Below are 20,729 nucleotides of genomic sequence, written 5' to 3'. Positions count from 1 at the left end.
TCTGCCATACATAATGCTTTCTCTGACGTCTCACCGTACTTGACGCATCATGCACACCGTTTACTGTTGTCCCCATTACATGCCTTATCAGTGTTATGCACAGCAACACACGTGCAGAATCTCGTCACGGCCCTCCACAACACCAGGCGCGGCAGAGTCGTTCAAATAGTCTCGGAACTGTTGGCTGTGCTGTTCCTTCGAGTCAGTAAGATGTCGCGGAGTTCCTTCACTATAGCATGGAGGATGTTATACACGTGCCTCGCCTCTTCTCTCAGCGGGCCTCTACCCCTACGCCGCTCCCCAGACACTGGTTGGTGGCAGTGGGCCGGCCGCCAGTGGCGTCGTTAGCCTTGGAAATGTTTTGACTCTAGCCCCGAACCTTTTTTCACCCCCGGGCCCCGTGCCCCCGTCCCTCTAAAAAATAATACTAATTAAATAAAATAAAGTTCATCCTTAAGATTACATTTTGAAGCCATATACCAGTAGTTAGAGCAGTTTGTAGTTTACTGTGCAATCTGGGAGTGTAGCTGTATGTGTTTATCTTAGGTCCATGGTGGTGAACGCAAACTTTTTTTTTTCGCTCACTGTAAACTTCAGCTCCTGATTTTCTCTTAGCCCCGAATGTTTTTGAAAACTAGAAACGCCCCTGGTTGGTGGTGAAGACTGGCAACCCCCTTGGCTATTTTCACAGACTCGGGTGTCACGAGAACGTGTAGCCTACTTACTCATTCCGGGGCGGGCGCACACACACACACACACACACACACACACTGCTGAACTCTTAACCGAGCGAAGATGCATAATAGTTGATTGTACCTACTCGACGGATTTTTCCACTCTGGCGTGTTAAGCGGTTGAGTATCCATAACGAAATTAGCTTGTGCTCTTGACAGAGTTGATGCTTATTGGTCTCCGTAACAAGTTAATAGGTTACGTTGACTAATTTACGGTAGTTCTTAAATGGTTAAATCTCTTATGAGTCAATATAATGGTGACATTTTTCCAGGCTTTGCGTACTCTGATTGCAAGCATTTCGAATATGTTGACTAGTTTATCAAGTATGGAATTGCCTTTGTCTTTGAGTAGGTCTGTAATTAGGTCACGCTCTTCTCTTTAACTCTGCTCGTTCCTACTATCGGTGGAGGGGGTAGCAATCTCTCTCCTCCCCCTCCTCAATAATTAAATTCAAGCAAGAGTCTTTGTCTGTCGTCGTGTATTTTGATGATTTCTGTGTTTTGTTGCATTACAGGCTACCTCAGAGATCAAGTGAAGACGTTGGAGGTGTTGAAACATGGATACTACTTGACAGGTGAGCTTACTATGATGAGGAGGGATACTTCTGGTTTGTAGGTAGGGTAGATGATGTCATAATTTCCTCAGGGTAAGGTAAATGAGAATTGTTAACATCTTGACTGCGGATTTCCTACACGAAGGCCTCACCAAGCTACAGGAATGGAACAAAAAGTGGCTGCTACAATTCAATGAAGAAAAATGTAAAGTCTTGCACCTTGGGAGGGGATATCCAGCACACCAATATCACATGGGAAACACTCCATTATCCAATACAGAGGCAGAGAAAGACATGGGACTATTGTGTTATCAGGCTACCAGTGAAAGCCAAATTTGTTCCAATCGCAGCAGACGGGTTAAGAGGCTGTTCACATATGCTTACCTTCACTTCATTAATAAATAGGATACCTTCACTTCATTAAGAAATAGGATACAAAGCTTCTCTACTAACACAGCAAATAGAACATCTTCACATCAACTACCAAGATATGGATGCCACATCACTACCTTCCTGTCCACTTCAGGTGCAGGATTGGACCTTTCGAGGTAGCGTCATGTCGTGGAACACCTAGCAGTGGCTGAGTCCGCTGTGGTCTCCTTCTCTGATGCCATGTGGGGTGGTGAAGGCCTTTGTGGTCTTGGTAGAGAAGTACAGACACAAGGAAGGCAACACCCTCATCACCATTCTCCAGGACCTTGTCACTGGCATACTCCCTACAAGTATCCCAGAGGTAATGCAAGATTTTACTAATATAAAGTACCATTAATGTATGCTGGACACTTGACTTGGCATTGATTGGTGGCAAAAAGCTCTTCCCCACCCATTCTTTTTCTTGATTTGTGCTCATTTGTCATTGCAGTCATTAGTGTAACATCACGGCCTCCAGCTCTCGGCCAGCATACACCATTTATGCATCTCTAGCCTTTGTGTTAACCTGGTAGCAGCGACGTGCCAAATTTGTGCCATGATTTAACCCCCAAAAAATAGATAATACATAAAATGATCACAAATGCTTTGATATATATTATGAAATGGTTTGTGTGAGGGGCGATTTTTTCTCATTTTTCTTGCTTAGAGAGACAAAATTTCGTTAAGAAATATGATCCCTGCTGCTACTGGGTTAAACAGATTGTCCATTGTTAATCAGCACTTACTTTCTCCTCTCTCCCCATAAGTTGCTTGGAACATGGTGATTATGGGCAAAAACAATACAAAGCTGCAGACAGTACCACAGTTTATTAGACAAGAATGCTGCTAGTTCAGTGTTATAGTAATGTTTTCTTCATAATGCAGATAGTTCGTGGACACACTCCCCATCACCATAAACGGGAAAATACTGTGAGAAAGGTTTCTATCCCACAGATCTATAGTAATAATTAGTTATAGTGATAAGAACAGACTAGTAATAATGTTTAAAAGTAGCTAATAATAATAGGTATTTTTCTAAGAAAGACATTTTTTTTCCACTCAACATTCTTTTACTCTTCCCAGCCAGCTTTTTCAACCATTTAATAACTTAATACATTCAGCATGTATGTTATTAATATTATTAGGTTTTGACAAATCCTCTCTCTCTTCCTATCAGACAGTTCCTGAAGTTTGACTGATCCTGGAATGTCCCCCAGCTGTGTAAAAGTCCTGTCCATCCACACAAGTATGGATGGCCTGTGACACCGACCAGGACTACACCCTGTTGGAGGGTTGCAACACCTGGAAAGGAGCAAAAGAATGAAGAAACTAAAAAGAGCCTTTGGGGACCTTCAACAATCTATAGTTTCACAGTACTGGAATGTAAGAGCTTCACATCACTCAGAACAGTACACTATCAATGTAAATTATTGCATTAGAAAAAATTGCATAATGTAACTTATTGCATTCTGGACCCGGGCCTTCTGAGTGTAAAAGTAAGGTTGGCAAACCAACAGACATACTGATGAGCTAAAGGTCACTGTGCCAGAGGCCACTTCAGTGCCATCACACCTGATGCTCCAGCCCCTCACTGTGGGCATCACGTATAGCGCCGCAGAAGTGGTGGCCTCATGAGGGAACACTTTAGTTCACCACTGGCTCACTTGGTTACCTGGACTGACTTTCTAACCCAGTAATCCTGCATTTGATCCCTAGGACTCACGGACGTTGTATTACAGTTATCCTTGTATGTTGTGTAAAGCATTATTTGAAATTGGGAAGTTTGTCTAATAAAAAATCCTGATGGGGAACCTCTTCTTGTTTGATTTAAGAAAATGCGTATCCACTTCATCTCCGCAGCCTCTTCCGAGTATTTATGACTTAATTTATGACTTAATACAGTTTTTTAGGCTTCAAAAGCCCCTTTTTTTCCAATATCTATGCAAATTTTTCATGCTTTTACATTTGAAAGTAGTTTCATTGCTAATTTTGGAAGTTTTATTGCTGGAATTATTATATTACTAGTCTAGGTTTAAACTATTGTATATCAAATTTATAATCTGTATTCAATCTGTGTAATGACAGTGAAAATGGAGACAACAAATATTAGTGATCATAGGGAATGACAGCTCACTCAATAAAATGGTAGTCTACTTTCTTTAATCTTCCCTCTACAATAGATTGACTAGTTATGATTTTCTCAAGCAGATAGATCTTTTACTCTCTACAGATAGATCTTTTACTCTCTACAACAGGGGAACAACACTGAAATAGCAAGAGCTTTACTACTGGGTTTGAATCCCAGCCTGAGCCATTGGCATGCAGCCCACCCTGATGTTCATCCTTTTGGGATGGTCAAAAAATAGATACCTGGGAAAGGTGAACTGTGGTAACCCAAATAACCTGGGTCTGTGTCTGGTTGATGGATTCTCCCACCACAGGGTCAGAGGGCCACAAGAAGCTATCTAGTGTGTGCTCCCAACTTTATTACCGCTGTACACTACCGACTATCCCATATACCGACAAGCATGCAAAGACAGATACAAACTGCTATTTGAAAGCACCCAGTCCCTTAGTGCTTGTGCCAGGTCGCTATTCTCTGAAAGAAGAATTATAAGCCTGGCCACTCACCGTTCCTGCAAACAGAAGATGAATCAGCTTACTCTTCCGTCTTCCTCCCGATGCTCAGCGCTCTCCTTCACCGAGGCTCAGTCACAGCAAGTGGTGGTGGCAGAGGCAACATAGGAGGCACTCATGGGGGTTGGCATGGTGCAGCTGAAAAAGAATTACCAGATTAAGATTGGATCATGATAACTTGTAGTGAAGATGTGGAGAAAAGTGGCAGAGGAAAATATGAAGAGGCTGAACATCACGGAAGAAATGGCTATGGACCGGCAACAGTGGAGGAGGCTCATATCCCATCCAACCCCACCTTGGGTATAAATGGACGTTAAACGATGATGATGATGATAACTTGCAGTGAAGAATAAATGGCTGCAGAGTACACATGATTTATTGGTTGGTAATGGTTATATTAATGAGGCCATATCCCATCATTAGTGCCTTCCTACCTTATGATGACTCTTCTGGTGTGATATATTTAGATCATAATGCTACTTCAAAACTCTCCTAAGTTTCTCATGTCTGGTAAAACACTTGTATTTCTCTAATGAACAAAGAATACCCGGTATCCTAATATAGCTCGCCTTCTTTCCCTTCTGTTCTCTTACTTCCATCCTAATTGTTGTCATATAGGTCTTCTACTAACACTAAGCATAATATTTAGTTCATAATGCTACTTTACAGCTCCCAAGTTCCTCATGTCAGGTTAAAAGCACTGTATGTCTTTGAGTGAATAAATAATACCCTAAATAACTTGCCTTTTGCCCTTCTGTTCCCTTACTTCTATTGTCACTGTCTTTAAAAATAGGCAGTATAAATTATATAGATCATGCTACTTCACAACTCCTTAAGTTCATGTCAAGATAAATAGCTTGTATGTCTCTGAATGAATAAATAATACCCTAAATAACTTGCCTTTTGCCCTTCTGTTCCCTTACTTCTATTGTCACTGTCTTCTAAAAATAGGCAGTATAAATTATATAGATCATCATGCTACTTCACAACTCCTTAAGTTCATGTCAAGATAAATAGCTTGTATGTCTCTGAATGAATAAATAATACCGTAAATAACTTGCCTCTTTCCCTTCCTTGTGTCTGACGTGGGCCATGTTCAACAGTATAATAGTTTAAACAGGAGAAAACTCGGTGTGTTTGTGAAATGTCTGGGCGAGCAACTGAAGGGCAGGCTGCAGACGATGAGGGTGGAGGGGGCGTGGCCAAGGCGTGTGGGTTGGTAACTGAGTAGTTTTCTTGAATATCTCGCACTGGCAGACTTCCCAAACTATAAAAAATGGTACCATATTAAACTCAAGGAGACTATAATGCCATCAAACCTATGAAACGTATCAGATAAAGGTGCAACAGATTGAAGGGAAAGAATGCCAGATATCATATGGTTGGTAACTGTCTAGTTTTCTTTACATAATCTTGCACTAGTTTTCCCATACTTATACAAAAAGGTTGCCACATTAAACCCAAGGAAACTATAATGCCATCAAACCTATGAAACGTAGCAGATAAGGACCATGTGCACCGGGGTGAAGGGAAATAATGCCAGCTATCATATGGTTGGTAGCTGTCTAGTTTTCATTATATAATCTCACAGCAGACTTCCCAAACCTATTCATAACAAGGTATCAAATCAAACCCAAGGAAACTTTAACATTTTTAGATAGATAAATTATTAGAAAATGAATGAAATCTTCTTGTAAAGAGGTCGTTGTGCCATTGCCGTCTCGGTATTGAGATATCGAGACGGCAATGGTTGAGCCCAGCAACAGTCGTCCAAGCCACGCCCCCTCATTAGCCAGTCTGCAGGAAAACGTGTTGTACGGCCTTGGCAAGGACACACACTAACACTATAGTCTGCAAGCTGCGGCCCTTGAGGGACATAGAACAAGAAGTAATGATTGTCTTGTACTTTGAAATCACGCCAGAAACAAGCCTACAGTCGTTGTCGCTGCCTAAGAGAACTAGTCAATCAGGTAGTTATCACTAATTTATGTTGAATTAAGGTTTTACGAACTCCCAGACCCACTTATGCTATCACATGTGTTTATTATAATACTGTGAGAAGTGTCACCATGACTGCTTCACCGCCAGCTAGTGGCCTTTCTGTGACTGACATTGTTTTCTTACAGGTAAATCACACGTACTCAGCACATCATGGCCAAGAGCTTTCCTGTTGATTCTGATTTTCACACAAATTGACACATTTCTTATCGTACCCTAAGTTAAAGTTATTTAATTAAACCTCTTAAGAAAATTGTACATAAAATTTACCAAGGATAGCACCTGGAAATTGTAGAATCATTTATTTCCATTAATTTTTAAATTGTGATCCTGATGAGTTTCACCCACAATGACACTATTCCTAATCAACACCTTTAAAATTATTATTTGGAAAAGTATATATATATATATATATATATATATATATATATATATATATATATATATATATATATATATATATATATATATATATATATATATACAATTAACCAAAGATAGCACCTATAGTATGTAATAATGACTATGTGATCCTGCATTGAAAAAAAAAAAAAAAAAATGTTGTGTGACTGCCTTCACTAACTACCTACTCCCCTACTTTCCCTTCAGGTGCCGAGGCACTGGGATCACTGAGAACTAATTCCTGCAATGGTCACCTTCCTCCTGCGGGGTCTGCGGGCCTTGCTGCGGCGCCCTGCCCACACAGGTACAAGGCTTGGCAGGTTAATTGATGGTTACATACTTCCTCTGGTTGATGCCATGCTCACAGGGGTCAATAACATACACACAGGAATGAGATGATAAAAACATACAGTGACATGATGTTTATTAATAAGGTATGTGTATTGATGTATTGGTACATGTAACATGTGCATTCATATCCCTGCACTACACTTTTTTATTGGCTGGGGTTGGGATGACATGCACTTTCTCCTCTTTGTATGTCTATTTCTAACTGTTTAAATCAATATTGTCTGGTGGAAATGGGTGGCCTCACTCTTTATCTATATGAATAGCAAACTACTGGAACACTCAAAGAATCAGCAGGACAGTTATCTCAAGTTCTCCCCAGCAGTGTGCCAAACGTTCTGCCTGGACACTTCAGACACACAGTCACTGAAGTGCATCATGCATTTATGACCTACCTGTCTGCACTGTCCAGGTGTGTCCACTAATGTGACTTTCATCATAATGTCTTTAGATAGATAGATAGACAAGTACATAATAATATCATTGCAGGCTGGTGTTGGCAGTCCACTGCAGCCAGCCATAGTGACTATGACTGTCTGAAGGCTGAAATAGAGCAGCAGCTGACACCGAAAGAATACTTTAATTTTGCCCAAGACATTGTTGCCCCGTGGGCACAGAAAAAGGTACATTTCATACTGATCATTAATCCCTGCCTTTAATATACTATCATGTTTCACTTCTAAGAATACTGATATTTTAGCTTTAAGTCTTAGTAGATCAGAGAATGGCATATTTTATTGAAAATACTGTAGATGACCACTGAAGTGTTGCATACTTAAGTACTCATCTCATCTCTGGGCAGAGTGAGAATGAGACTAACAATTCCGTCTTAACCTGCTCAGCCCAGCCACCCAGCGCTGCTCTTCACTGATGGCCAGAAGGACACTGTGCTGAGCTACAGTGAGCTCCTCCTTCAGGCCCAGACCCTGGCCACTGCCCTCAGTGACCCCCAGGCCCCTAAGTGTGCCCTGGTGCTGCTGCCCAAGGTGCCGGCCTGGTGGGTGGTCAATGTGGCTGCCTCCTGGTGTGGTAAGCTGACATGTTTAATTGTTTGTGTGCAGCCGTGATTGAAGAAAACTTGTACATACAACAGACAGGCAGTGTTGGCCTTCTCCAGCTCTTGATGTGGAAGCTGACAAGCTGCCACCACTATTTTGTGATTAAAGGAGAAGACTTTCACACAGCACGGACAGTGCTCTTGTTGGACTGCACAAAGTTTGGTCTGCAGGGACTGTCGTGTCTTGTGGCACCACCATGCTCACACCAAGGGATGTGGCTCACCGCCTGGCTAAGTGTGGGGCTGACTGCATCATCTGCACACCAAAGCTGGCTGCCTCCCTGGAGGACGTGACAAAGGCTATGCCACTGCGCATAGCTGTGTCTGAGGGCTGCGAGGAAGCTCGGTGAGTCTGTAAAGGGGTGGATCTATCTGTTGTTTTGGAATTGAAAAGTCAGAGACTTTTAAAGAATGTGTCTGATCATGAGTCACCTTTGTTATCTGTTAACATGACTGTCATGGATCAACCTTTTCAGCACCGGGGGTCTTGTTAACAGGTGATTGAGTTTCATTACTGGAGTCACTTTCTTACTCATTCAAGGTCTTTAATATATAAACCTTTGCACTGTTGACTTAATCACATGATGTCTTTAATGAATGAACCTCTCCAGTGCTGGCTGGTGAGGTGATGGAGTCTGACTTCCTTTGCAAGTCACTTCCTCAGTCCCTTGGAATCTTTAATAAATGCACCTTGACAGCGCTGGCTGGGTGAGTTACCAAGAGCTGATGAAGTCTGGCCGTGGACGCCCAGCCCGGGCATGTGTGGCCTCCCGGGGGGATGACACTGCCCAGCTGTTCTTCACGTCAGGCACGACGGGCAAGCCAAAGATGGTGCCGCACACACAGGCCAGCTATGGGGTTGGCCACATTGCAACAATAAGGTGCCTCTCAAGTGAGGTTCACTGAACAATGAAATATTTTACCATGTACACAATGCTTCTTAAACAGTCAAATAATTACTGGACCACAAATAGAATAATTTCTATCAAACGACATGTTTTTGTGGCAAAACAGTTTCTTGCATTAAGACTGAGGAAACAAATAATATTAATTTCTAAGATTTACAAAATGTACGCGCTGCTGGCTCAAGACTGTGCAGACATTTGGCAAAAAGACTAGCTGTTGGAGAATGTAGTTTTGCATTTATTTCATAAAGTTGATATAAGTCACACATGATGTGACTAATCTATATCAGGCAGCTATGACTGCATACACTCAGGTGCTGGCCACACATAAGAGCTGTGCAAGAGAATAAATATATTTCAGGTACTGGCTTGACCTGGGTGAGGAAGACATGGTGTGGAACCTGTCAGACACTGGCTGGGCCAAGTCAGCCTGGACCAGCCTGTACACGCCCCTGATGGCTGGGGCAACAGCCTTCATACACCAGGTGGGCTGAGCCATGCCTTTATGCCATGCCTCTGGCCTCTCTTTCAACCTTGAGTTCAGGGAATCGTAAGAGATTGCTGTTGTAATGATATTGTGAAGGTGGTGCACGGGAGTCCAACAAGAATGCAGGGACACATACGGTACACTGAGGAGGCTGCGTAAGGGAGTGCATGAACAGGGAGAACTGTAGACTACTGTTTTGTGAAGTTCAGCACTATTCTCATCACCTTGTGGCTATTCTTATATTAGAGGCACTCAACCCTGCAACTTTACCTCTACAGATGAAGCATTTTGATTCTCAAGAAATGCTGCGCACACTGTGTGAGTACCCCGTGACAGTGCTGTGTGCCCCACCCACGGCCTACCGGGCCCTCGTGCAGCACCAGCTCTGCCAGTACCCCTTCAAGGCCCTGCAGCACTGCGTGAGTGCTGGCGAGCCTCTCAACCCGGAGGTGATGCATGAATGGACCAAAAATACAGGTGTGGCCTGGGCACATTTGTTACCCTTCCCACGATCCCTAAAGTCCTGCCAGTCAGCAGGACCTATAAAGCTGAAATGGACACCTTGCTCTTATATATTATGATGCTTCTATGGCATTCCTTTATATGTTCCTGGAAATGGCTTGTCACACAGAGTATTACAGTGTAATTTTTCTTCATCATGAACATTATGTTTCCTTTTACATAATAATGTTCCTTTGCAGGACTTAAAATTTACGAGGGCTTTGGACAGTCAGAGACAACACTGTTATGTGGGGTATGCAAAGGCATGGCACTGCGGCCTGGCTCTATGGGCAAGCCTGCACCCGGCTACAACCTCAAGGTAATTACTTATTTTAACTTTTTTGCAGTGTGTGTGGGGTGGCCCAGGGACAGGGGGCAGGGCGAAGGGATCACATTAACAAATTGTTTTAGAGATCTTAATCTTGGAAGGCCAGTCCCATGTGCCATACTGAACACCCAACATGATACCTTCATAAAAGTTCTCTTGTTTGGGCCAAGTGGCTGCTGGAGTCAGAATGTTGTGACTCACCAGGAAGGTCTCCATAACAATCTCATACTTGGAGTCTTTGACTGAACAAAAGATGATGGGTGTCTCATACACCAAATGCATCTTAATATACTTGAAGTACACAGAGACAAGTTGGTAGATGCAAAGTAAAGAAGCTTTTTATGTTTTGAAGGTGCTGAGTGAGCAACTGGAGGAGCTTCCTCCTCACCAGGAAGGCCAGCTGGCGGTCAGCCTGAAGCAGGGCCACCCCGTGGGGCTCTTCAGAGGTGGGTCTTTGGGGCAGTGCTCTGATGAGCCATATCCAGTTTCAATCTTATAACATGAAAAAAATATCATATACCTCATGTTATGTAGACTTGTGTCTGATACACTACACCAGATTGCTTTGTTTATTCAGAGGAGTCCAGACGTGTCAGCAAATAACCTGCTCTTGCCTGCCACCACTCAGGATACCTTCATGATGAGCAGAGGACGTCCGAGGCCTTCAGGGACGGCTACTACTTCACGGGGGACAGAGCTTACTATGACGAGGACGGCTACTTCTGGTTTGTGGGCCGAGGGGACGACATCATCATCTCTTCCGGGTGAGTTAGCAAAAATATTAAGGTGGATAGTTCAGGTAAATTTTGGGATTACTTTTCTTACACTAAGTTTCTGTCGATGCAAATTCTTAAATATTTACAATTTTAGTGAAAATGTTACAATATACAAGTCTCCTGTTATCAAGAGTTTGCATCCAGCCTGTTCTATTTTCCTGATTCAGAATATGGCTAGTTCATCATGCCTGCCCCCACACTTCAGGTACAGGATTGGGCCCTTTGAGGTGGAGTCGTGTCTACTGGAACACCCAGCAGTGGCTGAGTCTGCGGTGGTCTCCTCCCCTGATGCCCTGCGTGGGGAGGTGGTGAAGGCCTTTGTGGTCTTGGCAGAGGAGTACAAACACAAGGACGCCAACACCCTCATCACTGACCTCCAGGACCACGTCAAGCAGATGACGGCTCCGTACAAGTATCCCAGAAAGGTAAAGCTGTCTGTTTCCTAGTTTGTTTCTGCTTAACAGTGAACCCTAGCGGCCTGTTCCTTCCTTATTTTGCACCTTGCTTGTATTGCTTTCCTTTATCGCTTCACCTAAATGATGGCCTTGTACTTATGCAAAACATTATGTGCTTAAAAACTGACCATAGGAAGCAGGGGTCGTGTAGCTTAACTCTATGAAGGACTTTTTTTCATTATTTGACAACAGCTGGCATTGACAATACACTCTCCACTGATTGCAATACTGCCACAGAAGAGGCAATATAGTATCTTTCTATGCAATACTTTATTCATGAGTTGGATAACCATAAGAGAGGTATTTACACATTACCGTCACTGTTAATCATTCATGACTTTAAAAGGAGGCTCCAGGTGTAATGAAGTGTTACCATACCGGTGCTGTGTAAAATTCACCACCTCAGTTTCATTGCCATTAGAAATACATGAACTGATCAAACAAATTTGTCTGTTCAACATAACCAGATTGAGTTTGTGGACTCTCTGCCGAAGACCGTCAGCGGGAAAATACGAAGAGTAGAACTACGGAACAGAGAATGGGTCAAAGGTGAAGGTTTGTATCACACCGAGGAATGGGAGACAGGAACATTACTCGTGTCCTCAGAATACCTATAGATCTTTCGACATATCTATCTATCAATCTATCTATGTGCTATCTACCTATCCATGTACGTGTATTGTCTGTTTATTTCCCTTTGCATCTTGTTAACATGAGACAGTAATCCTTTATGCTCTTTAAGGACAAGATCGTACTCACACAATACAACATAAAATTCACATATGTATAAAATGTAGTCCTGAGCTGACCGTACGATAGCTTTTGGGGGTTTAGGGGTCTACTTTATGTGAGTGACTTTTAAATGAGTATATACAGAAGTAGTATGTACTTTTAACCCAGTAGCTGTGGGGATCATGTTTCTTAAAGGCCCCTCTAAGCGAGAAAAATGAGAAAAAATCATCACTCATGCAAACCATTTCATAATAGATATCAACGCATTTGTGATCAGTTTATGCATCATCTATTTTGAGGGGTTTATATCATAGCTGGTACACGGTAAAGCCACAAATTTGGCCCGTCGCTGCTACCGGGTTAAGGACAGACTTACCTGATTCTTCCTCCTCTCTTTGCAGGTGGTGAGCCCAGTAGTAGCAGCAGCAGCAGTAGCAGCAGCAATCATCAGGGTGGTTAGGGGCAAAGTACCTGCAGAAGAAGTGGGTAGTTCGGCTAAGCATACAAGCACTGAAATATGATAAGCTGTGGAGGCATTTAAAGACTTGTGAGGATCAGAAAGGGAGGGAGAGATATTGAGAAGGTGTTGAATAGTGTAATATATGGCAGGTGGTATATGGGTGGTGGAGTGTAGTATATGGATGGTTGCAGGTTTGGAGGTCATAAATAAATAAACATAAATATATACAAATAAATAAATGATGATAACAATAACAAGGAATAATAATAATAATAGTAATAATAATAGTAAACTCCTCCTCCTCCTCCTCCTCTTCCTCCTCCTCCTCCTACTACTGTTACAACTTCTACTACTACTACTACTATTACTTGAAATAATAATAATAATAATAATAATAGTAATAATAATAACAGCAGATACTAAAACACATTCACAAATTAACACGTAAATTAATAAAGAAAAAAATGAAAAGATTAAAAAAAAAAAAAAAATCAGAAGTGTTGGAGAGCAAGAGGTCTTAGCAATGGAAAACAATTGTATGCTATGTTGAATTTGAATAAACTCGATAATACTGATTCATGTGTCCTTCCCCAATTTATCAAGAGTAGTGGATTCTTTTGTTGTGTGTGGTCATCTGTGTGAAAAGAAACTGCTATCTGCCTGAAAATAAAGAAAATACTGTCTGTCTAATAAGAAGGAAAATACTGTCTAAAAATAAGGAAAATACTGTCTAAAAATAAAGAAAATACTGTCTAAAAATAAAGAAAATACTGTCTAAAAATAAGGAAAATACTGTCTAAAAATAAAGAAAATACTGTCTAAAAATAAAGAAAATACTGTAAAAGTAAGAAGGAAAATACTGTCTAAAAATAAAGAAAATACTGTCTAAAAATAAAGAAAATACTGTCTAAAAATAAGGAAAATACTGTCTAAAAATAAAGAAAATACTATCTGTCTAAAGAGAGAGAAAATACTGTCTAATAAGAAGGAAAATACTGTCTAAAAATAAAGAAAATACTGTCTAAAAATAAAGAAAATACTGTCTAAAAATAAGGAAAATACTGTCTAAAAATAAAGAAAATACTGTCTAAAAATAAAGAAAATACTGTCTAAAAATAAGGAAAATACTGTCTAAAAATAAAGAAAATACTGTCTAAAAATAAGGAAAATACTGTCTAAAAATAAAGAAAATACTGTCTAAAAATAAGAAGGAAAATACTATCTGTCTAAAGAGAGAGAAAATACTGTCTAATAAGAAGGAAAATACTGTCTGTCTAATAAGAAGGAAAATACTGTCTGTCTAAAGAGAGAGAAAATACTGTCTATAGAGAAAGAAAATACTGTCTGTCTAATAAGAAGGAAAATACTATCTGTCTAAAGAGAGAAAATTCTGTCTATAGAGAAAGAAAATACTGTCTGTCTAATAAGAAGGAAAATACTATCTGTCTAAAGAGAGAAAATTCTGTCTATAGAGAAAGAAAATACTGTCTGTCTAATAAGAAGGAAAATACTGTCTGTCTAAAGAGAGAGAAAATACTGTCTATAGAGAAAGAAAATGCCATCTGTCGAAAAACCAAGAAAATACAATCTGTCTAAAACGGGAGGAAGAGCCAACTGTGAAAGAAAAGAAAGAAAACAACATCTCACAAAATAAATAAGAGGACAGCGGCCAAGTGTAAAAAAACAAAAACAAAAACAAACAAAAAAACAAACAAAGGGGAGTATATAAAAAAAATATCTAAACTGGGACGCGGATACGATGACGCCCTACAAAAATCTGGCACACACACACACACACACACACAGACACACACACACACACACAGACAGACACACACACACGGCCACTGCCCTCTGAACACTTGGCATGGCAGCCCAAGAGGTGGTTTTACAGGTATTTTGTCATCATACTGCATATTCTTTTTTTTTTTTCGTAATTGAGGAAGAATGCGAATTTCGTGCACGGAAATGTCTGTAGCGAGCGCGCACACACACACACACACACACACACACACACACACACACACACACACACACACACACAGCTCAGTTCATCCCCTAACACTAACTAGTTCTACTACTACTACTACTACTACTACTACTACTACTACTACTACTATTACTACTACTACTACTACTACTACTACATTCTTTCATATCACACTTCATTGGCCCTTAAACCACCACGCCAACGACTTTTATTAACCTTAAACTAACCTCATACATCACTTTATTGACCTATTATTAAAAGTTAAAGCCACCATGAATTTTAACTTGCCCGACTGTCAACCACCATCACCACCACCACTAACAACAACAACAACAGTGAATACATTGACCATTAGCACCCTACTGATTCCCCGAGGTCAGGTCACAGGTCACTCACTAGGTTAGGTCAGGGGTGGGTATATAAGGGTAAGGGATGGCTAACTCTCGCGTGCTGGTTCTCTCTCTCTCTCTCTCTCTCTCTCTCTCTCTCTCTCTCTCTCTCTCTCTCTCTCTCTCTCTCTCAGTCAAGGTCCCTAATATAAAGAGTTATGCCCCAAGTCTGTCCCTTCCCTGCCTCGAGATGGAAAGCAAGACGTCACTCTAGTCAGGAAGCTTCACTTTTAAAATGTTTCTTGTATCACGAAAGACTGGGGAGAGGAGGGAGAGAGAAGGAGGGAGGGAGGAGGAAGGGGGAGGGAGGGTGGGTAAGAGAAAAAGAAGGAAAGAAAGAAAGGAGGTGGAAGGAAGGAAAGGAAGAAAATTGATAGATATAGATAGATTAAAATATAGATAGATAGAAGATAGACGGATAGATAGATAATAGAAAGATAATAGTCATAGATAGAAAAACAAAAAAAAAAGTATAAGAAAGAAAAGATAGATATATAGACTAGAGAGAGAGAGAGAGAGAGAGAGAGAGAGAGAGAGAGAGAGAGAGAGAGAGAGAGAGAGAGAGAGAGAGAGAGAGAGAGAGATAACGGTCAGCTAGCCCTTACCTGCCGTTCAGTCCCCCCTAAAATATCGCCCAAATATGACTTTATGGATCGTTTTCTCTCTCTCCCCCACACAATGGACGGGAGCCAAGGACATGACAATAAATATAAATAAAAAATATATATACGTAGTAAAACACAACTGTCCCCTGCCTCTTCGTCATATTATAGCCGCTAGGTAGGCTATTATTACTACTACTACTACTACTACTACTACTACTACTACTACTACTACTTCTACTACTACTACTGCTACTAATGGTACTACTACTACTGCTACTTCTACTATTACTACAACTACTACCACTACTACTACTACTACAACTACTACTACTACTACTTCTACTACTACTACTTCTACTACTACTACTTCTACTACTACTACTACTACTATTACTACTACTACTAAGATGATCGTAAATTATGCTAGGCTAGTTTTACGTTTTAATAGCCTACGGTAACGGATATGAGCACTGAGGTAACGCGTAGCTAATTGGATATGCTCCCAACCTTACCTTACTTTACCTTACCTAACTTTACCTTTCCTTACCTTACCTTGCCTTACGCTCCTATATATACGTCAAGGAATTCAATCCCTTACAGTTTGGGAAAGATGAAAGAAAAAAAAGGTCCACTTAGTTTCATGGATAAAGAAGAGGAAAAAAATCTGTCTGCTGGTGTTAGTTTCAAGCTTTCTTTTATTTTTACAAAGGCAGTGTATACCTAGTGTCCGTACTCTCTCTCTCTCTCTCTCTCTCTCTCTCTCTCTCTCTCTCTAGTTTCGTCTCTAAGAATAATAACAAAATTATTAAAGAAAGCGACTTAAATAACGTCTGAGGAACGACAAACTCCCCTGCTGAGCCCTCTTGAAGACGAGCGAAGTAGAGGTGCTCAGACTAGGCCTATCATCAATACGAAGGATGAAGAGATGTAGGGACGCCGGAGAATGGGTAGAAATGATGATGTATGGACAGTTAAGGTGACAGAACGGCGTCTAAGGATGATATACAACTTCAGGAACGTAAATCAGTATAAAGGAAACACCATCTCTCTAGCGTAGACAAATAGGAAGAGAGTGATACACAGATAGAAAGATAAATAGATATATAGACAGATACATAGATTTACAGATATATAGACAGCCTGAAACATGGAAATACGGAAATGTAGGCAACAGAAGCTTATTTTGCTCATTAGAGGTTGCCCGCTCTGGTGTTTTAATCTCCTTTAGACAACCACTTTTTTTTTTACAACAAAGGAGAAAGCTCAAGGGCACAAAAAAAGGAAACAATAATAAAAAAAGCCCGCTACTCGCTGCTCCTTGGTGCCCGCAGAGCAGATGAAAGCACCTCGGTATTCAAATTATTCCTAACGCAACGGCAGGAGTAAATTGACAAAAATATAAAAGATCATCGTACAGTTTTGAAAAAGCTGCGACAGAGAGAAAGAGATAGAGATATAAAGATAGATAGATAGACATATAAGAGAGAGAGAGAGAGAGAGAGAGAGAGAGAGAGAGAGAGAGAGAGAGAGAGAGAGAGAGAGAGAGAGAGAGAGAGAGAGAGCGCAGTATGCGGTCTTAATCTCTAACAGGAAAAAGCCATGAGAGGGAACACAGGAATTCCCTCGACTTAATTGACGTAGCGGAACAATTAAAAGAGAGAGAGAGAGAGAGAGAGAGAGAGAGAGAGAGAGAGAGAGAGAGAGAGAGAGTACTGTATCGAAGTAGAATCTATCACGGGTACGCAAATACATATAAACGGTGCAGTGTAGCTAAAGAAGAATGGAAAACAAGGAGAACAACAACAACAACAACATGAACAATAACAACAACAACAACAACAACAACAACAACAACAACAACTACAACAACAACAACAACAGAAAGGAAGGGAACGAAAAATGAAAAGTTACACAATCACGAAAATAAAAAAAATAAAAAAATAAGAAAAAATACATCGGATAATAAAGCAACAGGGAAAAAAAAAACGTAAAATTGTGTGCGTGGGTGAAAAAAAAAGAAAAAAAAAAGAAAAAGTATGCCGAAAAAATAATGTAATCGAGAGAGAGAGAGAGAGAGAGAGAGAGAGAGAGAGAGAGAGAGAGAGAGAGAGAGAGAGAGAGAGAGAGAGAGAGAGAGAGAGAGAGACTTATGCAATCAACTCCCTCGCTCCCTCTCTCCCCCTCCATCATTCACATCTCTCTCTCTCTCTCTCTCTCTCTCTCTCTACATCTCTCCATTCCTTCCTTCCTCTCTCCCTTCCTCCCTTCTCCTCTCCCTTTCTCCTCTTCCTCTCCTCCTCCTCCTCTCTCCTCTTCCCTCTCATCTCCAAGACAAAATAAATAATAATAATAAAGATAATGATAATAGTAACAATAAAAATTAGGAATGGGAATGGCATAATGGAATGAAAGCGGTCAGCAGGAGGAATCACAAGGAATGGGAATGGAATAATGGAACATGACCGGGTAACAGGAATCATAAGGAACGTGAATTATAAGGAATGGGAACTGAATAATGAAATGTGTGGGCAGGAGGAATCATACGGTACGGGAATTATGAGGAATGGGAATTATAAGGAATGGGAATGGAATATGACCGGGTAACAGGAATCATATGTAACGGAAATCATAAGGAACGTGAATTATAAGGAATGGGAACTGAATAATGAAATGCGTGGGCAGCAGGAATCAGAAGGAACGGGAATTGAGGAATGGGAATGATAAGGAATGGGAATGGAATAATGGAATATGAGCGCGGGAGGAATCATACGGTACGGGAATTATGAGGAATGGGAATGGAATAATGGAATATGACCGGGTAACAGGAATCATATGGAACGGAAATTATAAGGAACGTGAATTATAAGGAATGGGAACTGAATAATGAAATGCGTGGGCAGCAGGAATCAGAAGGAACGGGAATTGAGGAATGGGAATGGAATAATGGAATATGAGCGCGGGAGGCAGCAGGAATCAGACGAGGCTCGAGGTAATTACACGACTGACGGGAATCGATGCGGTAATATTTTCAAGCCAACAACAAAAGCGAGAAGCCAAAAGTTTATTCTGCATCGAGTATTATCACCGGCGAGCAAGGTCACCACCACCACCACCACCACCACCATCGTCACCACCACCACCACCACCACCACAACTACCACCACTACTACCATCGTCACCACCATCACCTCCACCACCACCACCACCATCGTCACCACCACCACCACCACCACCATCGTCACCACCACCACCACCACCACCACAACTACCACCACTACTACCATCGTCACCACCATCACCTCCACCACCACCACCATCGTCACCACCACTACCATATGCAACTCCACTACCGTCCCCTGCACTTCCACCACCACTACCGTTTCCACCATCACCACTACCACTGTCTACCACCTGTATCTCCACCACCTCCACCGCCGTCATCATCACCATCCACTACAACTACTACCATCACCTGTATCGCCTTCACCACAACCATCATCACCACCATCTCCCCTTGATTCAATACCTCACCATCAACACCATCACCACCTGCACCTCCACCATCAACACCACTGTCATCACCACCATACTACTTTTACTACTACTACTACTACTACTACTACTACTACTACTAATTCTGATGCCTGCAAGTTTAGGATAGGGAGAGCAAACTAATCCATTAAAGAAAGAAAGAAAAAAAATAGAAAACAACAACACGCTCGGAAAACAAAGTAAATGAGAGGAATACAATAAAAAAAAATATATATAAAACACATGATTGCCCCATTTTCCAATTTAATCAGTTACCGTGAATCAAACACCCTTTCGGAGACAAGAAGAGGTTCCAATCTTTCTGCCTTCGTCTACTGTAACGGATTTAAGCACAGAGGTCACGCGCAGCTTTCTTGTACACGCCCAACTTTACCTTATACCTCTGAGTGCCTGTTTCGGCGGTACACTGATGACTGGAACGCAATTAGAACATGATGAAGACACGAAATGCACTCACGCAAGCTCGACATCTCAAGGACCCAGAGCTTCGTCGTGTCTGCAAATGGTTAGTTCACGAAATTATGAGAGAACGAGAGAAGGAATAATGGAGAAGAGAGAGGAAGGGAGAGGAGACGGAGGGAAGGAACACTGGATAAAGAAGGAAAGAGAGATGTGAAGAGAGTTGTTCATGGCCGCCCGGGGTGAAAATAAGGAAAAGAGAGAACGAGAGAAGGAATAAAGGAGAAGAGAGAGGAAGGGAGAGGAGACGGAGGGAAGGAAGACTGGATAAACAAGGAAAGAGAGATGTGAAGAGAGTTGTTCATGGCTGCCCGGGGTGAAAATAAGGAAAAGAGAGAACGAGAGAAGGAATAAAGGAGAAGAGAGAGGAAGAGAGAGAAGATGGAGAGAAGGAAGACTGGATAAAGAAGGAAAGAGATATGTGAAGAGAGTTGTTCATGGCCGCAAGGTGTGAAAATAAGGAAGAGAGGAGAGAAGGAATGGAGAGGAGAGAAAGAGAGGGAGAGAGGGAGGGAAAAGGAGAGAGAGAAAGAGAAGTAAAGAATGCTGCCCTTGGCTTCCTGGAGTAAAAATATGAACAGGAAGGAAAGAAAGAAGAAGAAAAATGGAGAAAAGAAAATTGGAAAGAGAAATGAAGGAAAAAAAAGAAAAAGAGAAGTGAAGAAATAAGTAAAGAAAGTTGTCTTTGGCCTAATGGATGGAAAAACGAGAAAGGGAGAGAGGAAGGAAACAAGAAAGACTGCATAAATAAAAGAAATAAAAAAAGAGAAAGAAAATAAATGCCGAAGAGAGAGAGAGAGAGAGAGAGAGAGAGAGAGAGAGAGAGAGAGAGAGAGAGAGAGAGAGAGAGAGAGAGAGAGAGAGAGAGAGAGAGAGAGAGAGAGAGAGAGAGAGAGAGAGAGAGAGAAACTAAAAAAAAACAAGAAAAAAACAAGTCCTCATATGCCCC

At 41.4% G+C, this 20,729-nt stretch overlaps 1 protein-coding gene and 3 long non-coding RNA genes across 8 annotated transcripts in view; 2 read left to right on the top strand and 2 right to left on the bottom strand.

The window, feature by feature from the left end:
- Nucleotides 1-3,510, top strand: part of LOC127005409 (uncharacterized) — an 88,958-nt gene extending 85,448 nt beyond the window's left edge. For 3 of the 5 annotated variants that reach the window (XR_007758581.1, XR_007758510.1, XR_007758556.1), the window contains 3 exons: nt 1,250-1,309; nt 1,815-2,021; nt 2,877-3,510. This is a non-coding gene — a long non-coding RNA (uncharacterized LOC127005409). Of the gene's footprint in view, nt 1-1,249; nt 1,351-1,814; nt 2,022-2,876 lie in introns of all 5 variants that reach the window. The other 2 variants (XR_007758567.1, XR_007758530.1) reach the window with 2 other exon arrangements.
- LOC127005604 (uncharacterized) lies at nt 2,513-4,470 on the bottom strand. Its single transcript, XR_007758755.1, has 2 exons — nt 4,331-4,470; nt 2,513-3,001 (listed from the first exon to the last, which is right to left on the bottom strand). It is a non-coding gene; the product is annotated as an uncharacterized LOC127005604 (long non-coding RNA).
- A 933-nt stretch (nt 4,471-5,403) lies between these two features.
- The window catches only part of LOC127005636 (uncharacterized), a 91,141-nt gene continuing 75,815 nt past the window's right edge, over nt 5,404-20,729 (bottom strand). The window contains exons 2-3 of the long non-coding RNA XR_007758774.1: nt 12,702-12,796; nt 5,404-5,603 (exon numbers count right to left, since the gene is read on the bottom strand). This is a non-coding gene — a long non-coding RNA (uncharacterized LOC127005636). The remainder of the gene's footprint in view (nt 5,604-12,701; nt 12,797-20,729) is intronic.
- LOC127005065 (acyl-coenzyme A synthetase ACSM3, mitochondrial-like) lies at nt 6,142-13,360 on the top strand. Its single transcript, XM_050873587.1, has 14 exons — nt 6,142-6,306; nt 6,944-7,040; nt 7,574-7,707; nt 7,927-8,113; nt 8,313-8,487; nt 8,840-9,022; nt 9,408-9,531; nt 9,812-10,010; nt 10,235-10,353; nt 10,715-10,808; nt 10,991-11,126; nt 11,344-11,563; nt 12,061-12,148; nt 12,727-13,360. Exons 2-14 carry the CDS (start codon nt 6,983-6,985, stop codon nt 12,783-12,785), a joined length of 1,776 nt encoding a protein of 591 aa, XP_050729544.1. The 5' UTR covers nt 6,142-6,306; nt 6,944-6,982; the 3' UTR covers nt 12,786-13,360.

This window comes from Eriocheir sinensis, chromosome 1, assembly GCF_024679095.1.
Source record: "Eriocheir sinensis breed Jianghai 21 chromosome 1, ASM2467909v1, whole genome shotgun sequence".
In the NCBI taxonomy this organism is placed as follows: Eukaryota; Metazoa; Arthropoda; class Malacostraca; order Decapoda; family Varunidae; genus Eriocheir; species Eriocheir sinensis.
This window is presented reverse-complemented; position numbering and strand designations above follow the sequence as displayed.

What these genes read in the sequence shown, in the direction of transcription:
- LOC127005065 (XM_050873587.1), top strand. Translation starts at nt 6,983, where the DNA reads ATGGTCACCTTCCTCCTGCGGGGTCTGCGGGCCTTGCTGCGGCGCCCT. An exon ending in TGTGGCTGCCTCCTGGTGTG is followed by an intron (nt 8,114 to 8,312) that starts GTAAGCTGACAT and finishes TTTGGTCTGCAG; the next exon opens with GGACTGTCGTGTCTTGTGGC. An exon ending in CGTACAAGTATCCCAGAAAG is followed by an intron (nt 11,564 to 12,060) that starts GTAAAGCTGTCT and finishes CAACATAACCAG; the next exon opens with ATTGAGTTTGTGGACTCTCT.